This window comes from Cervus canadensis, chromosome 7 (genome assembly GCF_019320065.1).
Source record: "Cervus canadensis isolate Bull #8, Minnesota chromosome 7, ASM1932006v1, whole genome shotgun sequence".
Lineage (NCBI taxonomy): Eukaryota > Metazoa > Chordata > Mammalia > Artiodactyla > Cervidae > Cervus > Cervus canadensis.
This window is the reverse complement of record NC_057392.1, coordinates 42,045,134-42,070,884: the sequence shown is the minus strand read 5'-3', so window position 1 is coordinate 42,070,884 and position 25,751 is coordinate 42,045,134. Positions and strand designations below refer to the sequence as shown.

General features: G+C 37.8%; 2 protein-coding genes across 3 annotated transcripts in view; one reads left to right on the top strand and one right to left on the bottom strand.

The window, feature by feature from the left end:
• The window catches only part of GTF2E1 (general transcription factor IIE subunit 1), a 39,766-nt gene extending 31,928 nt beyond the window's left edge, over positions 1-7,838 (bottom strand). The window contains exons 1-2 of one of the 2 annotated variants that reach the window (XM_043473073.1): positions 7,700-7,838; positions 2,668-3,145 (exon numbers count right to left, since the gene is read on the bottom strand). In XM_043473073.1, coding sequence (XP_043329008.1) covers positions 2,668-3,115 — 448 coding nt within the window. In that variant the 5' untranslated portion in view covers positions 3,116-3,145; positions 7,700-7,838. Of the gene's footprint in view, positions 1-2,667; positions 3,146-7,518; positions 7,656-7,699 lie in introns of those variants that run through there. The other variant, XM_043473074.1, reaches the window with a different exon arrangement.
• RABL3 (RAB, member of RAS oncogene family like 3) overlaps positions 7,685-25,751 on the top strand; it is a 37,877-nt gene continuing 19,810 nt past the window's right edge. The window contains exons 1-2 of the mRNA XM_043473076.1: positions 7,685-8,030; positions 14,790-14,881. Coding sequence (XP_043329011.1) covers positions 7,985-8,030; positions 14,790-14,881 — 138 coding nt within the window. The 5' untranslated portion in view covers positions 7,685-7,984. The remainder of the gene's footprint in view (positions 8,031-14,789; positions 14,882-25,751) is intronic.

Sequence of the window (25,751 nt, the reverse complement as noted above, 5' to 3'; positions counted from 1 at the left end):
TATTCTTTCCATAAAGGAAAAGGCCAATGAAAAACTGAATCATAATCAAAAGGCAAGTACTTTCTCAGAATGGGGATCCCCAATGATTAAGAATTTTCAATCACGGTGTCTCAGGCTTCACTAAAGGGACATTACTGCCAATTAAGCTGACTATTAGTGTTGGCTGATCAGGGCACCCTCCCATGAGTGATACGAACGTAAAGGGACTTACTCTTGCTCTGCTGAACCCCGTCTTTCCAGCTTCATGTTGACCATAATCCTTGTATTAAGAATACAGTGAACAGAACAGGCCTCTCTTCACACTGGCCACAAACAACTGTTTCAGTTTTAGCTCTCTTTTATAAAATGTTTTCATGCTCCCTGATGCTGCTAAGCTAAGTCACTTCAGTCGTATCCGACTCTGTGTGACCTCATCCCTGGGATTCTCCAGGCAAGAACACTGGAGTGGGTTGCCATTTCCTTCTCCAATGCATGAAAGTGAAAAGTGAAAGTGAAGTCGCTCAGTCATGTCTGACTCTTCGCGACCCCATGGACTGCAGCCTACCAGGCTCCTCCGTCCATGGGATTTTCCAGGCAAGAGTACTGGAGTGGGGTGCCATTGCCTTCTCCGTTCATGCTCCCTACTCTATCTCAACTCCCTCATACAAATAATCTTGACTGTATTTGGTTAGGTCACTTCTTCTACAAGCCACCTGTTAATTACAACTAATTTCTTTCAGACACAAACCCTAGGTAAAATTTGAAGAGCATCATGAATCAAACTCCTGAATACTGATATATAAGCAGTGGGATAACTTCCTTTTAGAAACTTTCATGAAATTAAATAAGAATCAAGTTGAGTAAATGTAATAGAAGCATATTACTTTAAATTACCCTCTCTGAGGGACTGGATAACACCTTCCACTGCGGTCAAGAGTGACGAAGACGACCACTGTAACACCAACATCTGCAGAAAATCACAAAACCAAAACCCAGAGCTCCTTTAAGAAATCTGTTACAGTAAACAGCAAAAAAATCATGAGACTTTCTAGTTTATTTCGAAAGAGCTCCAGATAAAATCTACAATCTTCCTCTATAGTACACTCATCAATACTCAGGATGGTTAAGATTTTCTTGTAACTAAGACCTCTGCTAGTCAAGCCCTTTCAAAGTAAACAGTTAGGTTTAAACAAATTAAATATTTAATACAAAGGTGAATTCTTTAAATGATTTTTCATCCAAAATGACTGCTTCACAATAGATAAGGAAAAAAGTCATAGGCCATCATGCTCTTTTTGCTAATAATCTTAATTGATATTGGTATTATTTCCCATTAAAAATCTTTAAAAATTCTTTACAATGTACAATATATAATATATACACAACTAAACATGTACACAGACCTGTAATATTTTTTATAATAAAGCATTTCATATGTGAAAAACTTAGATTATATTTTTACACAGTTATTTTAAAGTCAGATCTATGAATGAGAAAGTCACCTGTATTTCTGAATTCAGTCATAACAAAGGGACAATCTAACAAAACAGCAGTGATTCTTTCTATAGATTTTTACAGATTTTTAATACAAAATTGATCTACTGAGTAATTAGTAAAACTATAGTCTCTTTTCCAATTTACAAATAGCAACGCAACTATACAAGTGAGCAATTTAAAGTTTCTCATGTTAATGTTAGACGTTGTATTTTCAGAAAACACGTTTTGTAAATTCTGTGTTGATCAGAAAAATCCTTAAACCTAAGTATTTAATCAAATGAAGCAAATAACTCTTGGTGACAATTCTCTTCTATCAATGACTGGCTAAGAAACTAAATATATATTGTTAACTTAAGGGGAAAGGGTGCTCCCTCTTATTTCATCTAGTTAACTTTTACTTATCTTTTAGGTCCCTGCTATTTAACTTCTTTCAGAGGCCTTCCAAAAAACCAGATTAGCTGCCCTAGTTATGTCCTCCTGATAGCACTTTGCACTTCTAACATCCAAGTATTTAAGTACTAATAATAAGCATTTATTATAACTGTCTGGCAGTGATTGGCACAAGAAGGTGCTCAAATATTTGTTGAATGAAGAGGTCAAAAGTAAACTCAGTAAAGTCAGAATAGCCTCAAAGTGGTAGAGAAAGTAAACCCTTTAGATTAGGCTTCAGTTGTAAATAAGGGATGAGAGTGGAAGGAGAGGTGGAAGAGCCATGGGTGAAAGAATAGTCCATGGATGAGTAAACTCCCTTGTAAAGGAGAAATGCTTTGCAATAGCGCCTAAAAGTAGTATGACAAATAGGACATTAAGACTAAGAATGACTATATGCTTACTTACACCAATATATTCACTTTTATAATGATATATAGAGCTTCCCAGGTGGCGCTAGTAGTAAAGAATTCACCTGTCAATGCAGGAGATGTAAAAGATGCCAGTTTGATCTCTGGGTCAGGAAGATCCTCTGAAGTAGGGAATGGCAACCCACTCCAGTATGCTTGCCTGGGAAATCCCACGGCCAGAGGAGCCTGACAGGCTACAGTCCATGCAGCCACAAAGAGTTGAACGCAACTGAGCACACAATGATATATATAATCAGTTTAAAAACTATATAAATCAATTTAAGATAAAGGATATACACTTTATCCTAAAAAGTTACTTAAAAGAAAGATTCATTAACTGGAAAAATCTCACCTGTCATGGGATCAAAGAGCTGATTAGCTTCTAAGTCTGTAAAAGTACTACTACAGACAGGACATTTGAAGGAAGCCCGGTTGGTGGAATCTCTCTCATCAGTTTCAATCCTCCTTCTCATGTGGTCCAATTTATATTTTACCACATTAACAAGAGTACGATAACTGATAAAGTAGTAGTTGTGGCGAGTGGTTTTCCCATCAGCAGCAGTCTCCACCCTCATTCTGCACTTGATGAACTTGTCTCCCTTTAAATTATTCAAGACTGATCGAAGTTGCTTCCGATCAAATTTGAGAAGCTCCAGCATGTCCTCCTCTTTCACACAGGGGTTTCGGATCAAGATGTCCAACGCCAAAGCATGCTCAATGCCATAAAATCCCCGGATCACGTACTTGGCTAGCCGCTTCAATGCTGCAGGAACTTCAGTGACAACATCTGGATCTGCCATCTTTAGCAGCAAACTTCAACTTTAAATGTACTGTCAGAAAAAAAAAAAGAGAGAGAGAGAGAAAATTAGCTAGAATATGGACAAAGCAATTATTTTAAATCTAAAAAAAATCAACCCATTAAGTAGCTGATAACCAGTATTCTTGGAGTGCCACAAAAGTACTCAAAACGTTGTTTTTAAAAGACTTATAATGCCCAAGCATGTAACAGAGAACAAGATATTCCTCTAGAGTACACAAAAGATCACACCTAAAAAAGCCTGACATATTTCTTAAATGGTTATTTTCATGACCTACAGAGTGTTTAATTCCAAAATGCAACATTATTTATAGCAATGATATATTGTATCAAGCCCATTTTATTTCAGAAAGAGAAACACAAAAAGGCTAAACAAAGTCTCATTCATTGTTCTTAACGCTACAGATCTTTGGGAATGCTGGGGGGAAAAAACCCTGAGAAATTTAGTTAGCAGTTAGCATATTCTTTTAAGTGTCTTTATTTCTTTTCTTGAGTAAAATTTTTCTACCAAAATAGACTGTAGGATGTTCTACACAGTCATGCTCTCATAATAAACTCATAAGAAACCAATAAACACCTAAATGACCAGTTGGGGTGTTTGAAAAATTACTGTTATAAATCTGAAAGAAATGAACAACTACATACCGCTTTACCAACCTTGAAAAGATAAATGACCAAATAAGCAAATGCTACTCAGTTCTTAACAACAACAACAAAGACCAAAATATCCTTAAATACTGGATCCCCTGCAGGACAAGCAGAAGCTAACTGTACCCAGAGAACGGTCTTCTGGAAGCCCAAACCAGCATGAGCTAGACTTCCATGTGATTGTTAAAGAGCCTGGGATTTGAACTTGTGGCTGTGTGATTCTAAGCAAATTCCTTAACAACTTCAAGGCACACTTTACTCTCTGAGAAGTAAAGATAATATCAACTGCCTCAATAAGGTTGTGGTGAATCAATGAGAATGTAATGTGCTTAGAGTGAAAAAAGTGAAGTCACTCAGTCGTGTCTGACTCTTTGCAACCCCATGGACTGTAGCCTACCACGCTACCCCGTTCATGGGATTTTCCAGGCAAGAGTACTGGAGTAGGTTGCCATTTCCTTCTCCAGGGGATCTTCCTTCTCCAGGGATCAAACCCGGGTCTCCCATGTTGTAGGCAGACGCTTTACCATCTGAGCCACCAGGAAAGCCCAATGTGCTTAGAAAGCACTTGTTTATAATAAAGTGCTTAAATATCAATTTAATATGTCCCTACACTACAAGGAAATTTCTAACAGACATCCTGTTGAACTGTTTCAATAGGGAATCATACTATTATTAATACTAGTTCCTCCTGACCCTTTTATTTAAAATCAGTAGTTATTAACCCTAATAGATTTAATACCTCTTTTTATAAGAAATATCTTTATATCCACAGTACTATAAAGGTATTTCTAAATAGTCAATAACATACACATACAGGGGGAGGGATATAATACCTGACCTGTAACAAAGGAAAAATAAAAGGAAATAGTTATAACACATATTTTGGATTATAAATACTCAGGCATGATGAAATATAAGAGATAACAAAGTGGCACCTAGATCCAAACTTGTGGTCCTTGAGGCTTTCTGTCATCCCAAGGCTTAAGGATGCCAAGCAAGTATCTGGGCTCAACACCAAAGCAGTATCATAATATACTAACAGACATATTTTGTTCTCCTTTCCAATTTGGTCTATATGTTGTACTTGAACCTACTTTTGGGGGTCATGTTTTACATGCTCAACAACTGACAGAACACAGTACGTGCTTTCAGAAACAGACCAAAGGATGGCAGACAAATGTAAAGATAACCTACTTTTCTAGTATTATTTCCTACTATTATATTCCCCTCCCTGACCTTCTACCCCATATACTCCATTTTCCAGGCCAATGACTCTCAACCCTGGCTGTAAAGCAGAATCACCCAGGGAGCATTTAAAAATACCCACCCTGGACCCGTTCCCAGAGATTCTGTTTCAGCTGGTATGGGAGGGCCAGATTAGGCATCACACTGACTTTTTTAAAGCTCCTTAGGTGACAAATATACAGAATAAGTCCCTGACTACTGCTACCAACAAACTGGGTACCTAGTTATTACACACCCCCACCAAAGCACATCTCATATGGGGAGAGCCTTGTACTATGTATCATTCAGCCTGTTACTTTTGCCTGAAACATCACAGGGGGCACTAAAGATTTGAAAAAGGGAGTGACATGATGACTCCAATAGGTTAGGTTTTGAATCCCAGTTCCACCATTTCTTAGTCCATGACCCTGGAAAATTCTCAGCCTCCATTTTATCAGATTAACAGTGCCTTCCTCATAGCATTGATGCGTGAGGATTAAATGAGACAATTCATATGGAAGTAATGATATTAAGAGCTATAGTAATCAGACTTACACTACGAAAGAGAAGAAGAAATTACCAGAGGACAGGATGAATGAAACTTATCAGAGAAACAAAATCAAAAGGCCCCAATAATATATTCCAATAATATACTGCAAATGGAGTATTTTTAAAATTTTAAATAGCTATTTGGGGTTCCCCCCCCCAGTTTTTTAATAGTGATAAAATATACATAACAAAATGTACCAGTTAAGCATTTTTAAGTAATAATTCAGTAATGTTAAATACATTAATGATATCCACCTATCATCACCAACCACTTCCAAACTCTTTTCATCCTGTAAAACTGAAGCATTATATCTATTAAACAATAATATACAGCTATTTGATTTAAGCCACTGTAACTGGAAGAAAAAAGTACTACTATGAGAAGTACATTAACTCCTGAAGAGAAAAAGATTTGGAAGAATTGAAGCAATCAGTGTTAGTTGCTTGTCTTTGAGGAAATACCACAAGATATTACTGTGAAGATACCCAGGAGGCAGCTGAACAAATGAAACTGGAGCTCAGCAAAGAATCACCTTGTTCAAAATCTCTACATTCTAAAATCCTCCTTCCTGACCATGTGTTCTCTCCTTTTCTGCCTCTACTCCCCTAATTATGCTGAATCTCCTCAATCTCTGGATTTCATAATACTGAGCTAAGAGGTTTCAAATTGGCAACATCTAACACATCACTTGATTCAAAGAATGTTTTGAAAATTTTCTGAATTACTGGTCAACAATTAAAAATCATGAGATTTCACATTTCAATTTTCAGACACTCTTGAAAATTGGAAATATCTGAGGGAAAAATGTGACAATGTTCCCACATAGAAACAATTAACTAAAAAGCAGTTGACACTTCTAAAACAGGGAAGGAGTTGGACTGGCCTCTGTTGACTTCTGAGTGTGTGACCTTTGGGGACCAGCCCATGTTTCTTTTTTTTTCAGCCTCGGAGTTCATCAGTTACCTCTCAGCCTCACCTATGACCCTACCCAGCCCAGAGCCCCAAACGCAAGTCGGTTGTTTCTGAACCATATGTATTACAATCATACAAACACTGGGCACAGAGGTGGAGAAACAAAGATGAAATGAATGCACCCTTTGCACTTGGTCTATCCTCCTCAGTCTCATTTCCAGGCATTCTCCAATTCCACCAGCCACACACGCGTTCCCCACTTCCAGGCCTTTGCACGTGCAGTTCTCTCTGCCCCCACAGCTAAGTCTAAAGTCCCTTCTCCTAACAATCCGTCACATCTCGAATGACATTTCCTCTGAGACATCGTCTCAGGTTCCCCTTAGTAGATGAAATGAGCCCCCTTTCACAAGTTCCCACAGCTCTTTCCCCTTATTTTTTACAGTGAACCGAATACAGTGAACATACTTTCTCCATATCTACCTCGGAGACCAAGGGTTTAATCTTGTTCACCACTGACTTTCCAGCATGTGCCACAGCTGGTCAAGTGTCCCACAAAACTTTGAATAGATCCGCTAAGCACCTGTTCTTCAAATATGCCCACCCAGCTGCCCCTCAATTCACTTCCTCTATTGCGGCTTCCAGAGTAGAAAAACACAGGGTATTGGAAACCCTCTTCTTAAACTTCAGATGGTTTTAGGCAGGACGTGACAGCATCAAATTCGTGTTTTTAAGGGCTTATGCAGGCTGCAGCGTGTAAGAGAAAAAATGGAAGGAGTGGGTGGGGAGTCCTGTCAGATATTTCAGTTTACTCCTATTCCAGTTTCAGAGGAACTTGGACTTCCACCGCCAACCGGCTTTCTCGGTCGCCACAGTTCACGGTACTCTCCACGCCTTCGTGCATAAAGCGGCACAATACCGCGAAACCTCCGGGCCAGCGGGCCTCCACGCGCCCGGTAACGTTCTTCTCCTCCCCACTGCGACACCCCGACACCCTAAATTCCCTAGGACTCTACCAGCTGAGGACACACTCGACGCAGTCAAGCCCGTCCTACCCGAGGTCGCACATGGGCCGCTCCGGGGCCAGTGGTTCTTTAGAAGACCAAGAAGAGAACCGAATCAAGAGGGTAGCTAAGGGGGAGGAGGAGAGCTAAGAAGAAAGGAGCGAAAAAGAGAAGGCACCCTAAGAGGCGGCGCCTGGCCAGGGAACTCAGAACAACAGGGAACAAGGTTTACCAAAGTGAATCCTCGAACACTCCCACTACAGCTTCCCTCAGCGCCTCAACTACCGGCTTATCCGAGCCACGCCACTTGCGCGTCAAAGAAAACGCTCTATTCCTGCGACCAGCTTTAGAAACCACCAGCTACTTTCAACCAGGCGGGCCAATCAGCACAGTGAGGCCTTCAATCAAGAGTCACGCTCCTATTGGCCAATAACATTGAAGGCGCTGCCTTTCAAACCCAGTTCTGATTGGCCTATAATCCCGGAATAGGCGTTAACCTCAGGAAGGCAATGACAAGATGGCGTCTCTGGATCGAGTGAAGGTACTGGTTTTGGGAGACTCAGGTGAGCGCCTTATCACAACCCTGGGGCTCCCGACACTTTTGAGTTATCCGAAAATCCTCCCCTTTCACTCTCCCTCCATCCACCCACCGAATGATTCCGGCTCGTGGCTGAATTCCTTCTTAAGCCTTAAAGACTACACTTCCCAGAGGACTTTGCTCAATTTAACGGAGCGGCAGCGTCGTCCGGGTGGGGGGCGCGAAACCGGGGCCTTTCCTCTGCTTTCGCAGGTCTCTACGTCGGTTTCCAGGGTGACACAAGCCCAGAGAGTCTTTGTTTTAAAAGATGTGCAGATACTGAGCGTTGAATTGAGCGCCAGGCTGAGACAAGCGCGGACCTTGCCTTTGGGAGATTTTAATTAAGGAAATCAAACATGCACTAGGAAGAATGACACTGTTCCAAGTATTATTGACACTGTTCCAAACTTTGCACGTATTAACTCATTTAATCCTGAGATCGGTCCTATTACCCCATTTTACAAATGGTAAAAGTGAGGCGGAGAGATGTATGATTTATGATATTTACATTATAAATGACAGAACTGGTTTGAGCTGCAAGTCCTCGTATCTAAAACACCAACCCATACTGTTTCATGAAATAACAGGTGGTAGTCCTGTTATACTTTCAGCTGCACTTCTCTTTTCTTTGTTCTCTTTAACCTTAATTGAAAACCTATTATGTGCTAGGCTGTAAGAAATAGAAGATTTAAGATAGAGGCCATATTGTGAAGCAGCTAGAACAACGCTGAGCCTAGCTTAATCCTAGTGTTAAAATTCTTACCTTGGACACTTGAGAACTGGAATTGAAGTCTGTGTTTCTGTATCCCCTTCACTATCTTTCTGTTTCTCCTAGCCTCCATTCCTAGTCTTCGTAAGAACTTGGAATAGATGACAACTTTGCTTTTCATGTGGTGGTGGTTTAGTCGCTAAGTCCTGTCCGACCCTTACCCAGGTGGACTCTATGTGGCCTGCCAGGCTCCTCTGTCCTTGGGATTTCCCAGGCAAGCCTACTGGAGTGGGTTGCCATTCCCTACCCCCAGGGGATCTTCCCCACCCAGGGATCAAACCCGTGTCTCTTGCATCTCCTGCATTGCAGACAGATTACCGCTGAGACAGATTACCCTGATTACCAGGGCAGCCTGGTGCATTTCATAGATGTACTTTTCTAAATTGACCTTTGGATATTTGCTATGAGCAAAAACATTGTGTCAGATGCTTGGAGGTGGAGAGGACATACTCCAAAGAGCTTGAAAATTAGCCTTACCAAATGGAGTAAAATTGCCATGGGGAGGAGTTTGAGTACGTTTTCAGATTACCTGAAGATTATTTTGCATTACAAAATATTTTACAGAGAGCATTATTTAATATTCCCTTCAGAAAGTTGCATAATGAAACCCTGTGAACATAATCCAGTTTATGTCAACTTTAGTTTTTTAGCTTGATGTGATACTGAAGTTAATTTAATAAAAGCATTCAGTTTCACAGATAAAGCAGTGGTGGTCTAAATGGACCTCACAAGAGTATCACCAAGTAGGATTTAGAAGAATCCAGAGCTAACACTTCCCAGTTGGCGCTTGTGATGAAGAACACATGTGCCAGTCCAGGAGACATAAGAGACCTGGGTTCCATCCCTAGGTCAGGAAGATCCCCTGGCGGAGGAAATGGCAACCCACTCGAGTATTCTTGCCTGGAGAGTTCCAGAGATAGAGGAGCCTGGTGGGCCACAGTACATGGGATCTCAAAGAGTCAGACAGGACTGAACAACTTAGCACAACACAGAGCTGACACAGTTTTTCATGACATGTAAAAGTGGGTGCTCTCTCTCATTTTTTAAATTCCCTTTCTACTGCATGTAGCAACCCATTCATGTTGACATCTTGTGCAAACTGTCCATTCTCCCCACCCCAATTTTTAAATACCTATTACATATAACACTGAGTTAAGTGGTAGGGATATAACTGTGGAATCAAGGCATTATGCAACAGGGTTGAATTGGCTGCTCTATTAAATGTGGGAAAGTGATCAGGCAATTATCAATAGAAAGCTTTTAAAAATTATTCTTATAGTTTAGTTGTAAAACAGAAGACATGGCCATACCCACCAGGAAAGTGATTGATCCTGTCACACATTCACTGAAGTTAGGCTTTATGTGCAAAGTCAGTTCTTGTCTTTTTATAGTTCCCTTTTAACAGTGATTTGCTATCTGACATGTTAGAATATACTTTTTACACTTCATCTGACTTTGTATTTAAACATCAAAGTTTACTTTTGAATAAAGGCTTATTTTTCCCTGTGAAATTTTGAGGGTTTCGCAAATATACAAAGGAATGACTTTGGATTTAGAAATCTGTTTGTATCCCATAGAGTTATTTGATAATTGAGTAAGGAGTCCTGAAAATCTAACATGCACATACTCTTTTCTCTTTGATCCTTTGGTATAAGGAATGATCTTAACACATTACCAACTCTGTTTGGCCCTGGCATTTATTTGATTATATTGAACTTTTTACCCAGCAAATCAAGTGCATTCTTTTGATCTAAATTAGTTCTATTGATGAAAACATAGAATTAGAACCTCCTTAAATTCGTAAAGTTAGCCACTATTCTTGGTACTCAAGTTGTTCTTACTATGTAAAGTTCATACCGTGTTAGCTAACTCTTGTCACCCAAAACACCCAAAAGTTAATTCATGGAGAGCTATACAATATTATTGCATAGAAATGTTTACTCTGACAGAGTTAAACTTAACTTGAAATTCAAGCCTTGTATCAAGCTGATAACTAAATGCCTAGCTATGTGCCTCCAACATAAACAAGCCTACTTGCAAACACAAAAATCAACAATATGCGCTAAAGGCAATAGATAGCAGATGCAATGCAATGAATAAAAGACAAAGCTCAATTTGAGTATTCAAAAGTCTTAACTCGCTTGTATATAAAAATAATAAATGAAAGGGAAATCTGAGAATATGTTTGGTTCAATTACATGAGCATCTAGTATATGAAGAGGTCACTAAAACCCAGTAGATAAATGGGTAGAGCACATCAATAGATAATTAATAAGAGAGGAAAAGCAACTGGCTTGCAAAGATGATCATAATGTGTATCTTTACCAGAAGGTAAACAAATGCAGACTAAAACAAAAATGTCTCCTTTTTTCCTCTTATAAACTAACAAAGATGAAAAAGCAACTGCACACTGTTGAGGTGCAGTAAGACCTGCAGGCTTGTGTATATGGCTGGTGACAGAGTAACCAGATACAAATTGTCAGTGTATAACAAGAACTTTAAATGTTGATTTCCTTTTACATATTAATTTCATTTCTGGGAAGGTATACTAACAAAATAATTTTAATTTTAAACAAAAGTTTAAACAGACCTTTTCTTAGTATAGTGAAAAGTTCAAAGCACCCTAATATCTAATAATGAGAAAATGTTTAAATAAATCATTATGTCTACTCTCTGAACTTGGAGACATTAAAAATGTTTCTGAAGATTCTGTAAGAATATGGAAATTTTTAGCCAATAAATAAGTACTATTTGAGACCCTATTCTTTGTACCAGAAATAAAAAATGAGTAAAACCCAGCCCCAGGCCTCAAAGAACTTAAAATTAAGCAGCAGTAGTAAAATCTAAACGAGCAGATATAATAGTGTGTTTACGTGCTCTGTGGAAGAGTGTGCAGGGAAGTTGAGAGAATGATGAATGATGTGCTCAGTTCTGCCTGTATGGAATATGGAAAGACTTTTTATCTAGAATGATGCTGAGTCTTGAAAGATTAGTTCACAAGGCCGATGGGAGAGCAGAAATAGAAGGAGGGCTGGGTAGAATATTTCAGACAAAACCAGCTGTGTAAGCAAAGGCTTTTTTTTTTTTTAAGTACCTGCATTGCATCACTCAGTCCTACTCTTTGCAAGCCCATGGACTGTAGCCCGCCAGGCTTCTCTGTCTGTGGGATTCTCCAGGCAAGAATACTGGAGTAGATAGTCATTCCCTTCTCCAGGGGATCTTCCTGACCCAGGGATCTGTCCTGGGTCTCCTGCATTGCAGGTGGATTCTTTACCGTCTAAGCTACCAGGGCGCTTCCCAGGTGACGCTAGTGGTAAAAGAATCTGCCTGACAGTGCAGGAGATGCAATAGACTGGGTTCCATCCCTGGGTTGGGAAGATCCCCTGGAGAAGGGAATGGCAGCCCACTCCAGTATTCTTGCCTGTAAAATCCTATGGACAGAGAAGCCTGGTGGGCTACAGTCCATGGGGTCGCAAAGAGTCGGACATAACTGAGGGACTGAGCACACACGCACATGTATATATTCACAATAGCAATCTTCTTATAGAAAAACTCTGCTTACAATATTAAATCTGCATGCTGACAGTAGTGTTCTTCAGGTGACTTCTTTCTTCTTTTTTCTATACTTTCTACATAGTCTGAAAATAAAACTTATAATAAAAAGTGATAGGTCCACACACAATAAGGCACACAAAGAGGTATTTTATCTTTTATAACAACTAGTGATGCATGAAGACTTACCAAATGTGCTTGTTATAATAGCATCCTGAAATGTGTTAATTGAATGAGTAACCCTGCACAGAAATATACATGGGATAATTCATTCCCTTTCCTCTTCCTACAGATCTCTAAATACTAGCCCTAACATTAGTAACTATATTATCCTAAACCCAGGAGATCTGTAATAAAAGAAAATACTGTCCTATGAATGGGAGAAGATATTTGCAAATGACATATCCCATAAGGGGATATCCAAAATATGTAAAGAACTTACACAACTCAATATCAAAAAATAATTAATTTTTAAAAATATGCAGAGTATCTTAATAGACATTTTTCCAAAGAAAACATACACATGAAAATATGCTCAGCATCTCTCATCATCAGGGAAATGCAAATCAAAAACCACGAAATATTGTCTCACACCTGTCAGAATGGCTGTTCTCAAAAAGGCAACAAATGACAAGTGTTGTCCAGGATGTGGATAGAAGAGAACCTCATGTACTCATGGTGTAATTGTAAATTGGTGTAGCCACTGTGGAAAACTATGGAAGCTCCTCATGAAATTAAAAATAGTTGCCATATGATCCAGCAACTACTTCTGGGTATTTACCTGAAGAAAACAAAAACACGAATTTGAAAAGAGGTATCCACCCCTATGTTCATTGCAGCATTATTGACAGTAGCCAAGATCTTGCCATTTATGACGACATGAATGGATCTGGAAGGTATTATACTCAGTGAAATAAGTCAAACAGAGAAAGACAAACTGTATGATCTCACTTATATGTATAATAGAATCTAAAAAACAAACAAAATGAAAACAGGCTCAAATACTGAGAACAAACTGGTGTTTGCTAGAAAGGAGCTGTGGGGAAAGGGGTGAAATAGGTGCAGGGAATTGAGTTACAAACTTCCAGTTATAAATAAGTTACAGGGATATATTGTACAGCATAGGGAATATCACAAATGGTACTGTAATAGCTTTATATGGGGACAGAGGGTTACCAGACTTACTGTGGTGATCATTTTATAATGTATTTAAATGTTGTATACCTGAAACCAACATAATATTGTACATCAACTATACTTCAATAAAAAGAAAACTGCTGCCTGTAAAGAAAAAGGGCCATAATGTAGGTGGAGAAAGGTTGTTCTCCTTTTCCAAAAGAGAAGTCTAGGCCAAGTAGTTGACAGCTTTCCAAAGATCACTGTATGGGAGAACTGAAGTATCTAAATATGAATTTGTGAAATGGTGAATCCCTGTCACTGACAGTGTTCAAGCCCATTCCAAAAGAGCAACTAACAGGATCTGTGAAAGGGACCTCTGCATTGGTGGTCAGTATAGAGGAGATTACCTCTAAAGTATGAGTACAATTCTAAAATAAGCTGAATAGATGAAATCATTCCAAAGGAAAAGGATTAGTTAATTTGAAATTGCCCTGGATGAATAGATCTCAAAGTGAGTTCCCTGGATCAGTAGCATCAACATTACCTGGGAATTTGTTAGAAGTGCAAATCTTTGGCTTCCATGACACACCTGCTAAATTGGAAGCTCTGGGGACAGGACCCAGCATTCTATGTTGTTTAGCAAGTCCTTCAGAGGATGTTGATACTAAATTTGAGAGAACCAGTGTCCTTAACCATCTTCTCTATCAGTGAAGCTTATTAAATCATTGGTATGTTCTGTTCAGTTCAGTTCAGTTGCTCAGTCTTGTCTGACTCTTTGCAACCCCATGAACCACAGTACGCCAGGCCTCCCTGCCCATCACCAACTCCCAGAGTCCACCCAAACCCATGTCTATTGTGTTGGTGATGCCATCCAACCATCTCATCCTCTATCGTCCCCTTCTCCTCCTGCCCTCAATCTTTCCCAGCATCAGGGTCTTTTCAAATGAGTCAGCTCTCCGCATCAGGTGGCCAAAGTATTGGAGTTTCAGCTTCAACATCAGTCCCTCCAATGAACACCCAGGACTGATCTCCTTTAGGATGGACTGGTTGGATCTCCTTGCAGTCCAAGGGACTCTCAAGAGTCTTCTCCAACACCACAGTTCAGAAGCATCAATTCTTCTGCTCTCAGCTTTCTTTATAGTCCAACTCTCACATCCATACATGACTACTGGAAAAACCATAGCCTTGACTAGACACACCTTGAACACCCTTTAAACAACCATGCTTTGCGTAACGTCATTACTGCTTATTCTCAGTCTTTTTAGCATATCTTTTATATGACTAGAGTGCTTGTATCTTTTACAGGTGTTGGGAAATCTTCCTTAGTTCATCTCCTGTGCCAGAATCAAGTGCTGGGAAATCCATCGTGGACTGTGGGCTGCTCAGTAGATGTCAGAGTATGTGTTTCTTATATTTTAGTTTTTCAGTGTCATATTAAAGGTAACCTCTTCAAACTTGTGGCCAGATTACAGCCCTGTAGTCAGGAATAAATAATAAGAATAACTAGCCTTTATTAAATACCTACTGTGTGCTGGATACTATGCCCAATGTTTTACATATCTTTGCTTATTTAGTCTTTTTTAAACTGTGAGATATAGCTATCAAAATCAAGGCACAGAGAAGTAAAGTAACTTGATCAAATTCATTCAGTTCATAAGAAGCAGAGTCAAGATTTGATTCTCATTATTCTGATTCCAGAGACTTCACTTTTAATTACTGTGCTGTATATATCTAGAGTTCACTTAATGTGCTCCATAAATAATTCTGCTTAAACCTTTACCACTAAGATAGCCAACTTTGGCTAGAAATACAGTGTAAAGGCAAAAGCTTCTGGAGTCTTATGTCTAGGTCATCTGTTCCACATCACATTTAGGAAACACAAGTGCTGTTTCTACTGAATTAACTACCTTCCCAGATATTTCGGTCTTGCTAATTCCAGCTAGTCCTGTCCAAGCCCCTCTTATATTGGCACACCTTTCTCCACTGAGTTAAGAAATAAATGAGGAGGGAATAGTAGTTTGCTTGATTGACAGCTATTATATTTTCCTTCAGTTCTTTGCACCTGTTGTTCCATAGTCTGTGATGTATATTGCTGAATATTAGAAATCTTTCAGCCTAAGTATTCCTTTTAAAGATAATTTCTTCTCTCTAGTTGCTTTAGAAAAAAAATTTTTTCTTAATCTTTGATGTTCTATAGTTTTGATGACCTATATCTGGGGGTAGGTTAGTTTTTAGTCATCTTGATCAGAAGTTGTACACCTCATGTCTATCTTCATTTTTCAAAATTTTTAGCTGTTATCTGTTTGCCTTGCCTTGTTCCGTCTATCTTCTCCTTTTGAACATCTGTTGGATGTTTGTCCTCACATATTTTAATTGCACTTTCATGTTTTCTATTGTTTATTTTTCTGTGGTGCATTTTGGATAATGTACTCATATTCACTTTCCAGTTAACTAAGAATCTCTTCAACTATGTCTAATCCATTTTTTAATAAATCCACTCAATTTTTTAATTTCAGTAAGTGAAATTTTTAATTTCTAGTTGTTCCTTTTGGTTCTTTTTCAAATGTCAAAATTTTTCAAAATATTTTGACCTTTCATTAGGTTTTTTTATTTTAATCATTTTCAACATAATATTTCATGGTTTCTTTGGATCGTTCTATTCTTTTTTCTGGGTGGATGGCAGATCTCCTACTTGCTGTATATGCTGACTCGGCCTCATGAAAATGTACCTCCTGTATGGTTTGTAACTCTTTGAAGAAGACCACATCTTCAAACAGAATTTTTTTTCCCGCTTGCCTTTTGAAGTCTTTATATTTTATGTTTTGAGAGTACCATGTCTTTTTGTTCGGTTGCTGCAGAGCTCCAGAGATTTCAGTGGTCCCTGTAATTTCTTGGATTGAAATGTCCATGCCATCTTAATAATGTAAAGTCCCCCAGTATCCAACTGTGGTGTCCATTTTTTGTAGATCTTTCATCAGCTCTGTACAAGGTTCCTGACAGAAAGTTTATCCTGCTTTCCTGATCCAGTGAACTGTTTTTCCTACTCTCTTTCACTGACTGGGCTGCTCATGAAGGGTCCACATGTCAAGAAGGGAATCTGTTCTTTGTCACTCATCCACATATACTCTCGCCTTGAAAGTTGGAAAATGGATCCCTATTCTTGTCTGGGCACTGTAACTCTGGGGACCAACCCTTGAAACTATATCTGAATCTGGGTAAGCTCCCACTTAACATTCTACAGTTTTTTCCTTCATTTCTAGCATCTAGGGAATTTCCTTTTTTTCTTTCTCTCTTGAGCTTGTCTTTTTTATTAAAAAAAAAATATTTATATTTTTTGTGGCATTTCTATGAGTTGAAGTCAGAAGGGACTTGTCTGTGTCATTTCAGTCTACCATGTTCCCAGATTCTTAGCTATGGAAAGAAAAAGAAATTCTAGATAATGAGTTCAGTGGCAACTTTAAGTTTGGTATACCCAGTAATAAGTTCTGGGCATGATTTCCCTTTGGACTTTTCAAGCTCCTTTTCCTTGAGAAAGCATGACATACTGAAAAGAAACTTGAATTTGAACTCTCACTTCCTTGGTCAGTCCACATATTGCCTTTGCTTCTTAAAGAGAGACAGACTAATCAGTTTACTTCTCTGAGCCTTGTGTGTCATTTCCAAAATAAAGGTAAATAATACCTGCTTTATCTAGCCTACAGGTTTGTAGGGAAGATCAGAGAAGCCTAAAACGTGTGAAGTTACGGTCTGGGCTTTACAATTTGAAGTTGAAATTGAACTTAAAATTCAATTTTCTGCCCTGCTTCCACTTGCCCCTCTTATCCATCCAGAGCCCAGTCTGGTCATGTAATTTATGTTTTGTCTTATTTGGGTTTTTTTTCCCCTTTTCTTATTGAATCGGCTAAATTTCCAGTACGATGTTAGGTAGAAGCAGTGCTAACAGGCATTCTTGTCTCATTCCCAGTCTCAGGAAATTTTTAATGTAATACCATTAAATATGGTATTTGGTATAGGACTTTTTGTAGATATACTTTATCAGATTGAAGTTACCTTCTCTTTCTATTTTAATGAGAGTTTGTATCACAAACTGGTGTTGGATTTTATCGGGTGCTTTTGCATGGTAATCATAATTTCCCTTCTTTATTTTGTAACTATGGTAAGTTATGTTGATTGATCTTTAAATGTGAGACCAACTTTGCATTCTTGGAGTAAATCCAACTTGGTCTTGATGTATTCTTTGGTAACATTACTGGGTTCAGTTTGCTGATACTCTTTCAAATATAGTGTGTTAGTCACTCAGTCGTGTCTAACTTTTGGTGACTCCATGGATTGTAACCCGCCAGGCTCCTCTGTCTCTGGGATTTCCCGGGCAAGAATACTGGAGTGGATTGCCATTTCCTTCTCCTGGGGATCTTCCCAACCCAGGGATCAAACCTGGATCTCCTGCATTGCAGGCAGATTCTTTACCGTCTGAGCCACCAGGGAAGCCCTCTTTTTTTTTTCCCCTAATATTTACATCTAAACTCATGAGAGACATTGGCCTATCACTATTCTTTCTTATGATCTCCTTGTGGGATTTTAGTATCAGGATTATGCTAGTTTTGTAAAATGAGTTGGCAAGTTTTATTTCTGTGTCTGTTCTCTGGAAGACTTTATGTAAGTTTGGTTTTGTTTCTTCCTTAGGTATTTGGAAGAATTCACAATTAAAAACCTCCAGGCCTAAAGTTTTCTTTGTGGGAAGTTTTTAAATAACGTTAAAGAAAATATGAAAATGACTATATTTCTTCCAAATCAATTTTGGTAACATGTTTTTAAAATAATTTATCTATTTCATGTAAATTGTCAAAAAAATTATTTTTATATCCTCTGTCATCTTTCATTATCTATAGGATCTGTAATAATATTTCTTTTTTTTTATTGCTGACAGGGGTAATTTGTGGCTTTTCTCTTATTTTCCTTGTCAGTCTTTCCAGAGTCTATCAAGGACCAGTTTTTGGCTTTGTTGATTTTATCTACTACGTGTTTGTTTTCTATTTTATTAATTTCTGCTCTTTTCTCTATGATGTCTATACTTTCTCTGGGTTTAATTAGCTGTGTTTTTTCCTAACTTCTTGCACTTGGTAGTTGTTTTGTTGGGTTTGTTTCAGGCTTCCTTTTAGAGCTCTAAGGCTCTAAATTTCTTTCTATCCAGGCACAGCTTTAGTTGCCTCTCTGAAATTTTGTTCATTATCATTGTTTAGAATAGTGTCTAAATTCCATTATGATTTCTTCTTTGACTCATAGGTTGTTTAGAAATGTACCACTTAATTTCCCAACTTTGAGAATTTTTTTTACCTTTAAATTATTGATTTCTAGCTTACTTTCATTGTGCTTAGAACATATGATATATGATTTCATTTTCTGAAATTTAATGACATTTGCTTCATGCCCCATTTGGTAAATATTTCATTTGCACTTGAAAAGAATGCAATTTTGTAACTGTTGACACGCATTGTTCTAACTATATCAATTAGGTCAAGTTTGTTAATCTTTTGTTCAAATCTTGTCTATCCCAACTGATTTTCTTTGCTTGTTTCATCAGTTGCTAAGGAATGAGAATTTTATAATCTCCAACTTTAAGTGTGGATTTGTCTATTCCTCATTTTAGTTCTGCCAATTTTTTGTTTATATATTTTGAGGTTGTTTTACTAGATGTATACTAATTTAAGATTGTTTAAACTTCCTGAAGGATTTTATCATTGTGATATATCCTCTCTGTATCCAGTAATATGTTGTACCTTGAAGTCTGTTTTGTCTGGTAATAAAACAGCTAAATCCACTTTTTCCCCCAGTTTTATTGAGATATAATTGACATGTGACTTTGCAGTAGTTTAAGGTGTAGCACATAATGACTTGATACATGTATATATCGAGAAATTATTACCACAATATCTTTATTAACATGTATCACCTCACATAGTAACAGGTTTTTTTTCTTGTTTTCATGAGAGTTTTTAAGATCTAAGTGTCATTAATGAATGAATGGATAAAATGTATATGCAATGAAATATTATTCAGCCATAAAAAAGAAGAAAATTCTGCCATTTGAAATAACAAGAATGGACCTTGAGGGCTTTATGCTAAGTGAAATAAGTTAGAGAAAGAAAATAACTGTATTAGCAAACTTAGTTGTGGAATCTGAAAAAAAACAAACTCATGGGAACAGAGAATAGATTGATGGTTGCCAGAGTCAGGGGTGGAAAAGGGGGAGGGTTATTATGGGTAAAGGTGGTCAAAAGGTACAAACTTCCCATAATAAGATAAATAAGCTCTGGGGATATAATGTTCAACATGGTAACTATAGCTAATAGTACTGTATTATATAAACCAACTTATTTTTAGTTAATGTTTTGTGGTATATTTTACTTCTATCTCTTATGTTTCCTATACCTTTATATTTATAGTGTATTTCTTGTAAATAGGATACAGTTAGGTTTCCTTCAGAAACCTCTGCTTTTGAAGAAAGTGAAATTAAAGTATCCTTGAGTTAGCTTATGAAAGACTGCTGAGTTTTGAACTTCCTTCATAGTTCCAGGAAACACTGAACAAGATGTAAAACTACCCAAAGGGAGTCTGGAATAAAGGCTATAGTAGATGAAGATGGTGTCATGTAACCATGTGACAGATTTTACTGGAATGAGTGTGTTGCTGCTGCTGCTAAGTCACTTCAGTCTTGTCCGACTCTGTGCGACCCCATAGACGGCAGCCCACCAGGCTCCTGTGTCCCTGGGATTCTCCAGGCAAGAGTACTGGAGTGGGGTGCCATTTCCTTCTCCAGGAATGAGTGTATTACTGACTCCTTTAAAGCCAGGCTGGCCTGAATTGTGTTACTGTGGAAGAGTGGAGCATGTGGGGCTGAAAATGACCTTGCTTTTATTACTCTTCATTGAATTGGGCTGGTTGATCTGTCTTCTTTGAGAAAAATGCATTTCTTGAGTGACAACATAAGTAAAAGGCATTTTTAAACAATTTTAAGGAAAGTTCTGATAGACGTATAAGTTATTTTGACTGTTGTTATCATAAAGTGAACAGTTCTTCCCCCTAGCAAGAATGATTAAATCTAATAAGACTTTTACCCAGATAACTTGGAAGAACACATTCTTCTCTGGCAGCTTTTATATTGCAATTACAGCCTCTGTATTATTGAAACCTGTGATGAGGATGTCCAGAATCAGTAAAGATCGATAAATATACACTCTTCAGAACTCTTAAAAACAGTTGCCCCATTTAGCTCATTTCACATCTATTAAGAGCCAGCTAAAAATAGAGATGGTAAAGGTGATAATATAATTGTTTAATTTCAAGTGCTGAATGAAGCTAATGATGTTGAAGTATGTGAGTGAAAGTGCAAGTCGCTCAGTCGTATCTGACTCTTTGTGAACCCACGGATTATACAGTCCATGGAATTCTCCAGGCCAGAATACTGGAGTAGGTAGCCATTCCCTTCTCCAGGGGATCTTCCCAATCCAGGAATCGAAAGTATGTACTCAGTAACTATTAACTTTTTGGATTTAGTATGCGCTGCAGAGATGTTCATAACTGAATTGAAGGCAAAAAGGAGAAAAGTTTTATTTTGTGGTATTCTTCATTCATTACTGTGTTCTTATTTTGCTGCCTGAAGTCTAATGGGACCAATATAATGCATGGTTGTGCTTAATTATGAAAATAAGACTTACAGAATTTAATATTTTCACAAACTATAAATAAGGAAATTGATTTGTCATTTCTAGTTTAATGGGATTTTTAACTCTAATTTACACATTGCATACAATCAATATTTATTGAATTCCTCTTGGGCAGCATAACAATATGCAAGCAGTAGGGAGAAAAAAATTTTTTAGAGGCAGTCATCTTAACACCAAGAATATGAGGTGGGAACTAGTAGGTGGGCCAAGGGTTTATATAAATGATCTTTAAAATAATAGTATTATTGAATGATTGCTAACATTTTTTTTAGTGCTTACTTTGACTAGGCACCTATTTAGTATACTAATCCATGACCCTTAATGCTCACAGCCTGTCAAGGTAGATACTGTTAGCTTCTCTATCTGACACATGAAGTAGCTGCGGCAACTGCTTTGTTCATGATCACAGTGCCAGAAAGTAATGGAAATGGAAATCCAACGCAGACAGTCTGGTTCAAGAGCCTGTGCTTTTGATCACTACTCTGTACTACCTTTTGTTCCAGAATGGTATTAAGGTATTCTGGTGTTGTTAAATATAGTAATGAGTAGATTCATGTGAAGATTTAAATTTGAATGAACTAAAATTAAAAATTTAGTTGTCTAGTTGAACTAACCACATTTCAAGTGCTCAGAACTCACATATTGCCGGTAATTATTATATTTGACATTTCCATCATCACAGAAAGTTCTGTGGAATAGCTCTTATATAGAATATAAGTGTTACAGCAGTTAATGAGAAAAAGTGAAGTGCTTGTGAGGAACAGAAAATTATACTTAGTGTTAATTATTGAATGGGTAGCCTGGGCAACAGACAGCTGCACTGTTCCTTAAGGAGGGAGATATATATCACAGGTGAAAGAGAAGGAAATGGAAATTCTACTCTGGACCTGATGAATGGAGGGATCTATGAGCTATCCACCTGCAGCTGCCGAGGAAGCATTTGACTTGCTGAAGCTCAAGAGAGAATTCTGAGACGGAATCCTCTCTGTGGGGATAATCTTGAACCATGAGAGCTGAGGAGGTTTTCAGAAAGGAAAATATAGAAAGAGAAGAGCTGAGGGAGAGCCTTGAGGTATATATACTGAGTTGATGGTGAAAAGCGGGTTCAGAGAAAGGAAGAGAGGGGGGATAGCTAAGGTGATGGAAAACCACAAGAGCAAAAAAGAGCCGAGACTCATGAAGGAGGGATTGCTTTTTAGTGTGAAATAGTATAGAGATGATGACTGAGAACTGCATTTGGTAATGACAGTTAGTGCTGACCTTTTAAAATGCAACGGAATGTTAATAGAAACATTATTATGTGAGTAGGCAGAAAGAAAATATAGACAGAGGTTTAAATCAATCTTTCACAAAGTTTAGAAGTTAAGTAAAGGAGCAAGTGAGTACAGAATAGAAGGGGAAAGTGAAGGTTTTGTTTTTTTTAATAGAGGAAATGAACTTGGCTGAAGGCAAAACAGTTAGCAGAAACCTTCATGATATTATTCATTCATTCATTTGTTCATTCAATATATATATTGCATACCTCCTGGGTATCAGACACTGTGAAGAATGAGGTAAATTCAATTCCTGCTCCCCTGATACACTCACATTGTTGACTTTTATCTATCCTTCTGTCTTTTCTCCCAACTGTCTCCTAAGACTCCTACCTTCCTGCCTGTCTTTAATAATAGTTTACAGGCACACATATCAAACCAAACTTATTAAAGAACATTTAAAACATACACTGCTCTTCCCTGGTGTGTATCATTTTCTTTACTAAATTTCTTTCTTCTTTTTAAAAATTACAAACAATGAATAAACTCTTCAAATGAGACAAAACCTGTTATACTTGATCTTGATTTGGTTTCCAATAAAAAGTAAAGAGGTGAGTAAGTGAGAAGTACCAAAGTTACAGTATGGTTCCTTTTCCCATTTGATGATCAACACATACTGTTGCTGCCTGTTGAGAAAAACCGTTCCTTCTGTAGCTGTAAAGTCTGTCATGACTAAGTATTGGATCCCTGATGACCTGATTTAAATATAAAACACATTTCTTAGAATTTGGCACTACCCTCCATCATGTTGAACTCTTAGAATAGCAGCAAGGTACCACTTACTGTGTCAAGAGCAATACTTGTTATAATGTCACGCTTTCCCTTGGAGATCACTCACCCATATAAAAGATACAATGTCATAGCTGCAAGCTGTGATTTAAAGTTCTTAGGACTCGTTACATTTGAAGTAAGTTAAACTTAGTTTAATTCAGCAGTTTGGAAAGGAAGAAGGGCATCTTCTCTTCTAACTCTGGAAGGAAACATGAAAAGTTTTAATTAAGGAAAGTATTTTGTGGTGAAGAGTACAGATGAGTAGGTCAGTCCAGTTTGGGAGTATGTATTGCCAGAAGGGAACTGCCTAACAGACTTGTTACATTGCAAGGCTAGGAGGGCATGCTACCTGTTACATGGTGGCTGTTATGGAAGGAGTTACAGTCATTTAGGGGAGGCAACATTAGACATTTGAAATACCATTAGAGACAAAAGTGATGTACTTAAATGGTTGTCCAACTTAATTATGTACCAGAATCACCTAGGGAGCTATCTTTCAAAATTCAGATTTTTGAGCCCCACCCCGGAGGCATCGGGAGTTGTCCAAGAATTATTTTTTTTAATAAGCCTTCCTATTGGTTCTAATTTAGTTTGTTCTCAGAACTGTACTTGAGAAGCACTGGAATTCAGTAAAATAGTAAACAGAATATAATAAAACCTTAGAGGATGAGACATCCTGAATCTTTTCCTTGATTTAACCAAGCATATCCAAGTATCTAATATGTGCTAGGTATCATGCTATGTTCTAGGCTTACAAGGTTGAATAATATAGTTCCTGCTCTTAAGCTCAGGAACCTAATAGACGAGATACTGGCAGATAAATGACAGTGTGGTTAATGAAATGATAGAACTGTGCAGCATGTTATGGGAGTAAATAGGAGGAGTACCTAGCCAGACCTGGTTGGTTTTGAAGCCAGGGAAGGTGGCAGAATCAAGAGAACTTCATCAAAGTGATTGAGCTTTTTGATACCAGATAACTAATGCCTTATAATATCTCATATTGTTCATTTCAGTGGTTATGCTTAGAAATCTTGATAAAATGTATTAAACATTTTCTTGCTTTCAAAACAGAATTCATGTAGTTTGATCTTTTTATTGATGATTTAACATGATCATTTATTATCTGTTATTTATGCGATATAATTGCAAAATAGTGATAACTTTTATCACATTCTACAGAATTACTTTCTGTTATCCACAATGGTCCACAACTACTGTGATTTTGCTATTGTCATTTGTGTTTCCTATCCTCCTTGTTGCCATTCTAATCATTGTCTTCTCTTAATGTCATTGTGACTATCTGTAGAATATCTTATTTATTTAAAATTTTCCTTGGACAAAGCGATTTGGATCTAAAAAAAGAATATGAATAAAAAGTATGAAGCATTCTGTGAAATATAGTACATGTATTTTATGATATATATTTTAACTACTCAGCTCTCTTTTTAGAATTGATTTTTATTGGAGTATGGCTGCCTTAGAATGTTGTTAGTTTCTGCCCTGTGGTGTGCTCCTCTTAGTTGCTCAGTTGTCTTCCACTCTTTGCGACCCCGTGGACTGCAGCACGCCAGGAATCTATATGTGGGATTCTCCAGACAAGAATACTGACGTGAGTTGCCTGCTCTCCTCCAAGTGATCTTTCTGACCCAGGGATCGAACTCAGGTCTTCCATCTGAGCCTCCAGGGAAGCCCAAGAATACTGGAGTGTGTAGCCTATCCCTTTTCCAGGGAATCTTCCCAACCCAGGAATCGAACTGGAGTCTCCTGCATTGCAGGTGAATTCTTTACCAGCTGAGCTACCAGAGAAGCCCAATTTCTACTCTACAGCAGGGTTAATCAGCTGTATGTATACATGTATCTCTTTTTGGATTTCCTTCCCATCTGGGTCACCACAGAACACGGAGTAGAGTTCCCCTTGCTGTACAGTAGATTCTCATCATCTGTGTTAAACATAGGATCAGTAGTGTATATATGTCAGTCCCAATCTCCCCGTTCATTCTACCAAGCTGTCTTACTTTTTATTTCAGAGCCATTTGATACACATAATATAATGTATTCATTTTAATTTTATAAGCAAGGAAACTGAGACTCAAAGATATCAGGGATTATCAGTAACAGTCAAGGAGTATGGTCTAGGCCTCCTGATACCAAAATAGTTCCGACTTTCTATAAAATCAGTGATTCTTAATTCTTGGGGGTTATAGCAAAATCATTTGGAGAATTTTCAAATTATGCATGCCAAAGACTGGACCCAAAAGTAACTGATTCAGTAAGTCTGGCATGTATATTTCTTTTTTTTCTTAAGGACTTTTTTTCAGCTTTGTTTAGATATAATTAACAAAATTATAAGATATTTAAAGTGTTTATTGTGATGATATACTATATTCTTATACATTGTGAAAGGATTCCTCCCATCCAGTTAATTAGCACATCCATCACGTCACATGTTTATTATTTAT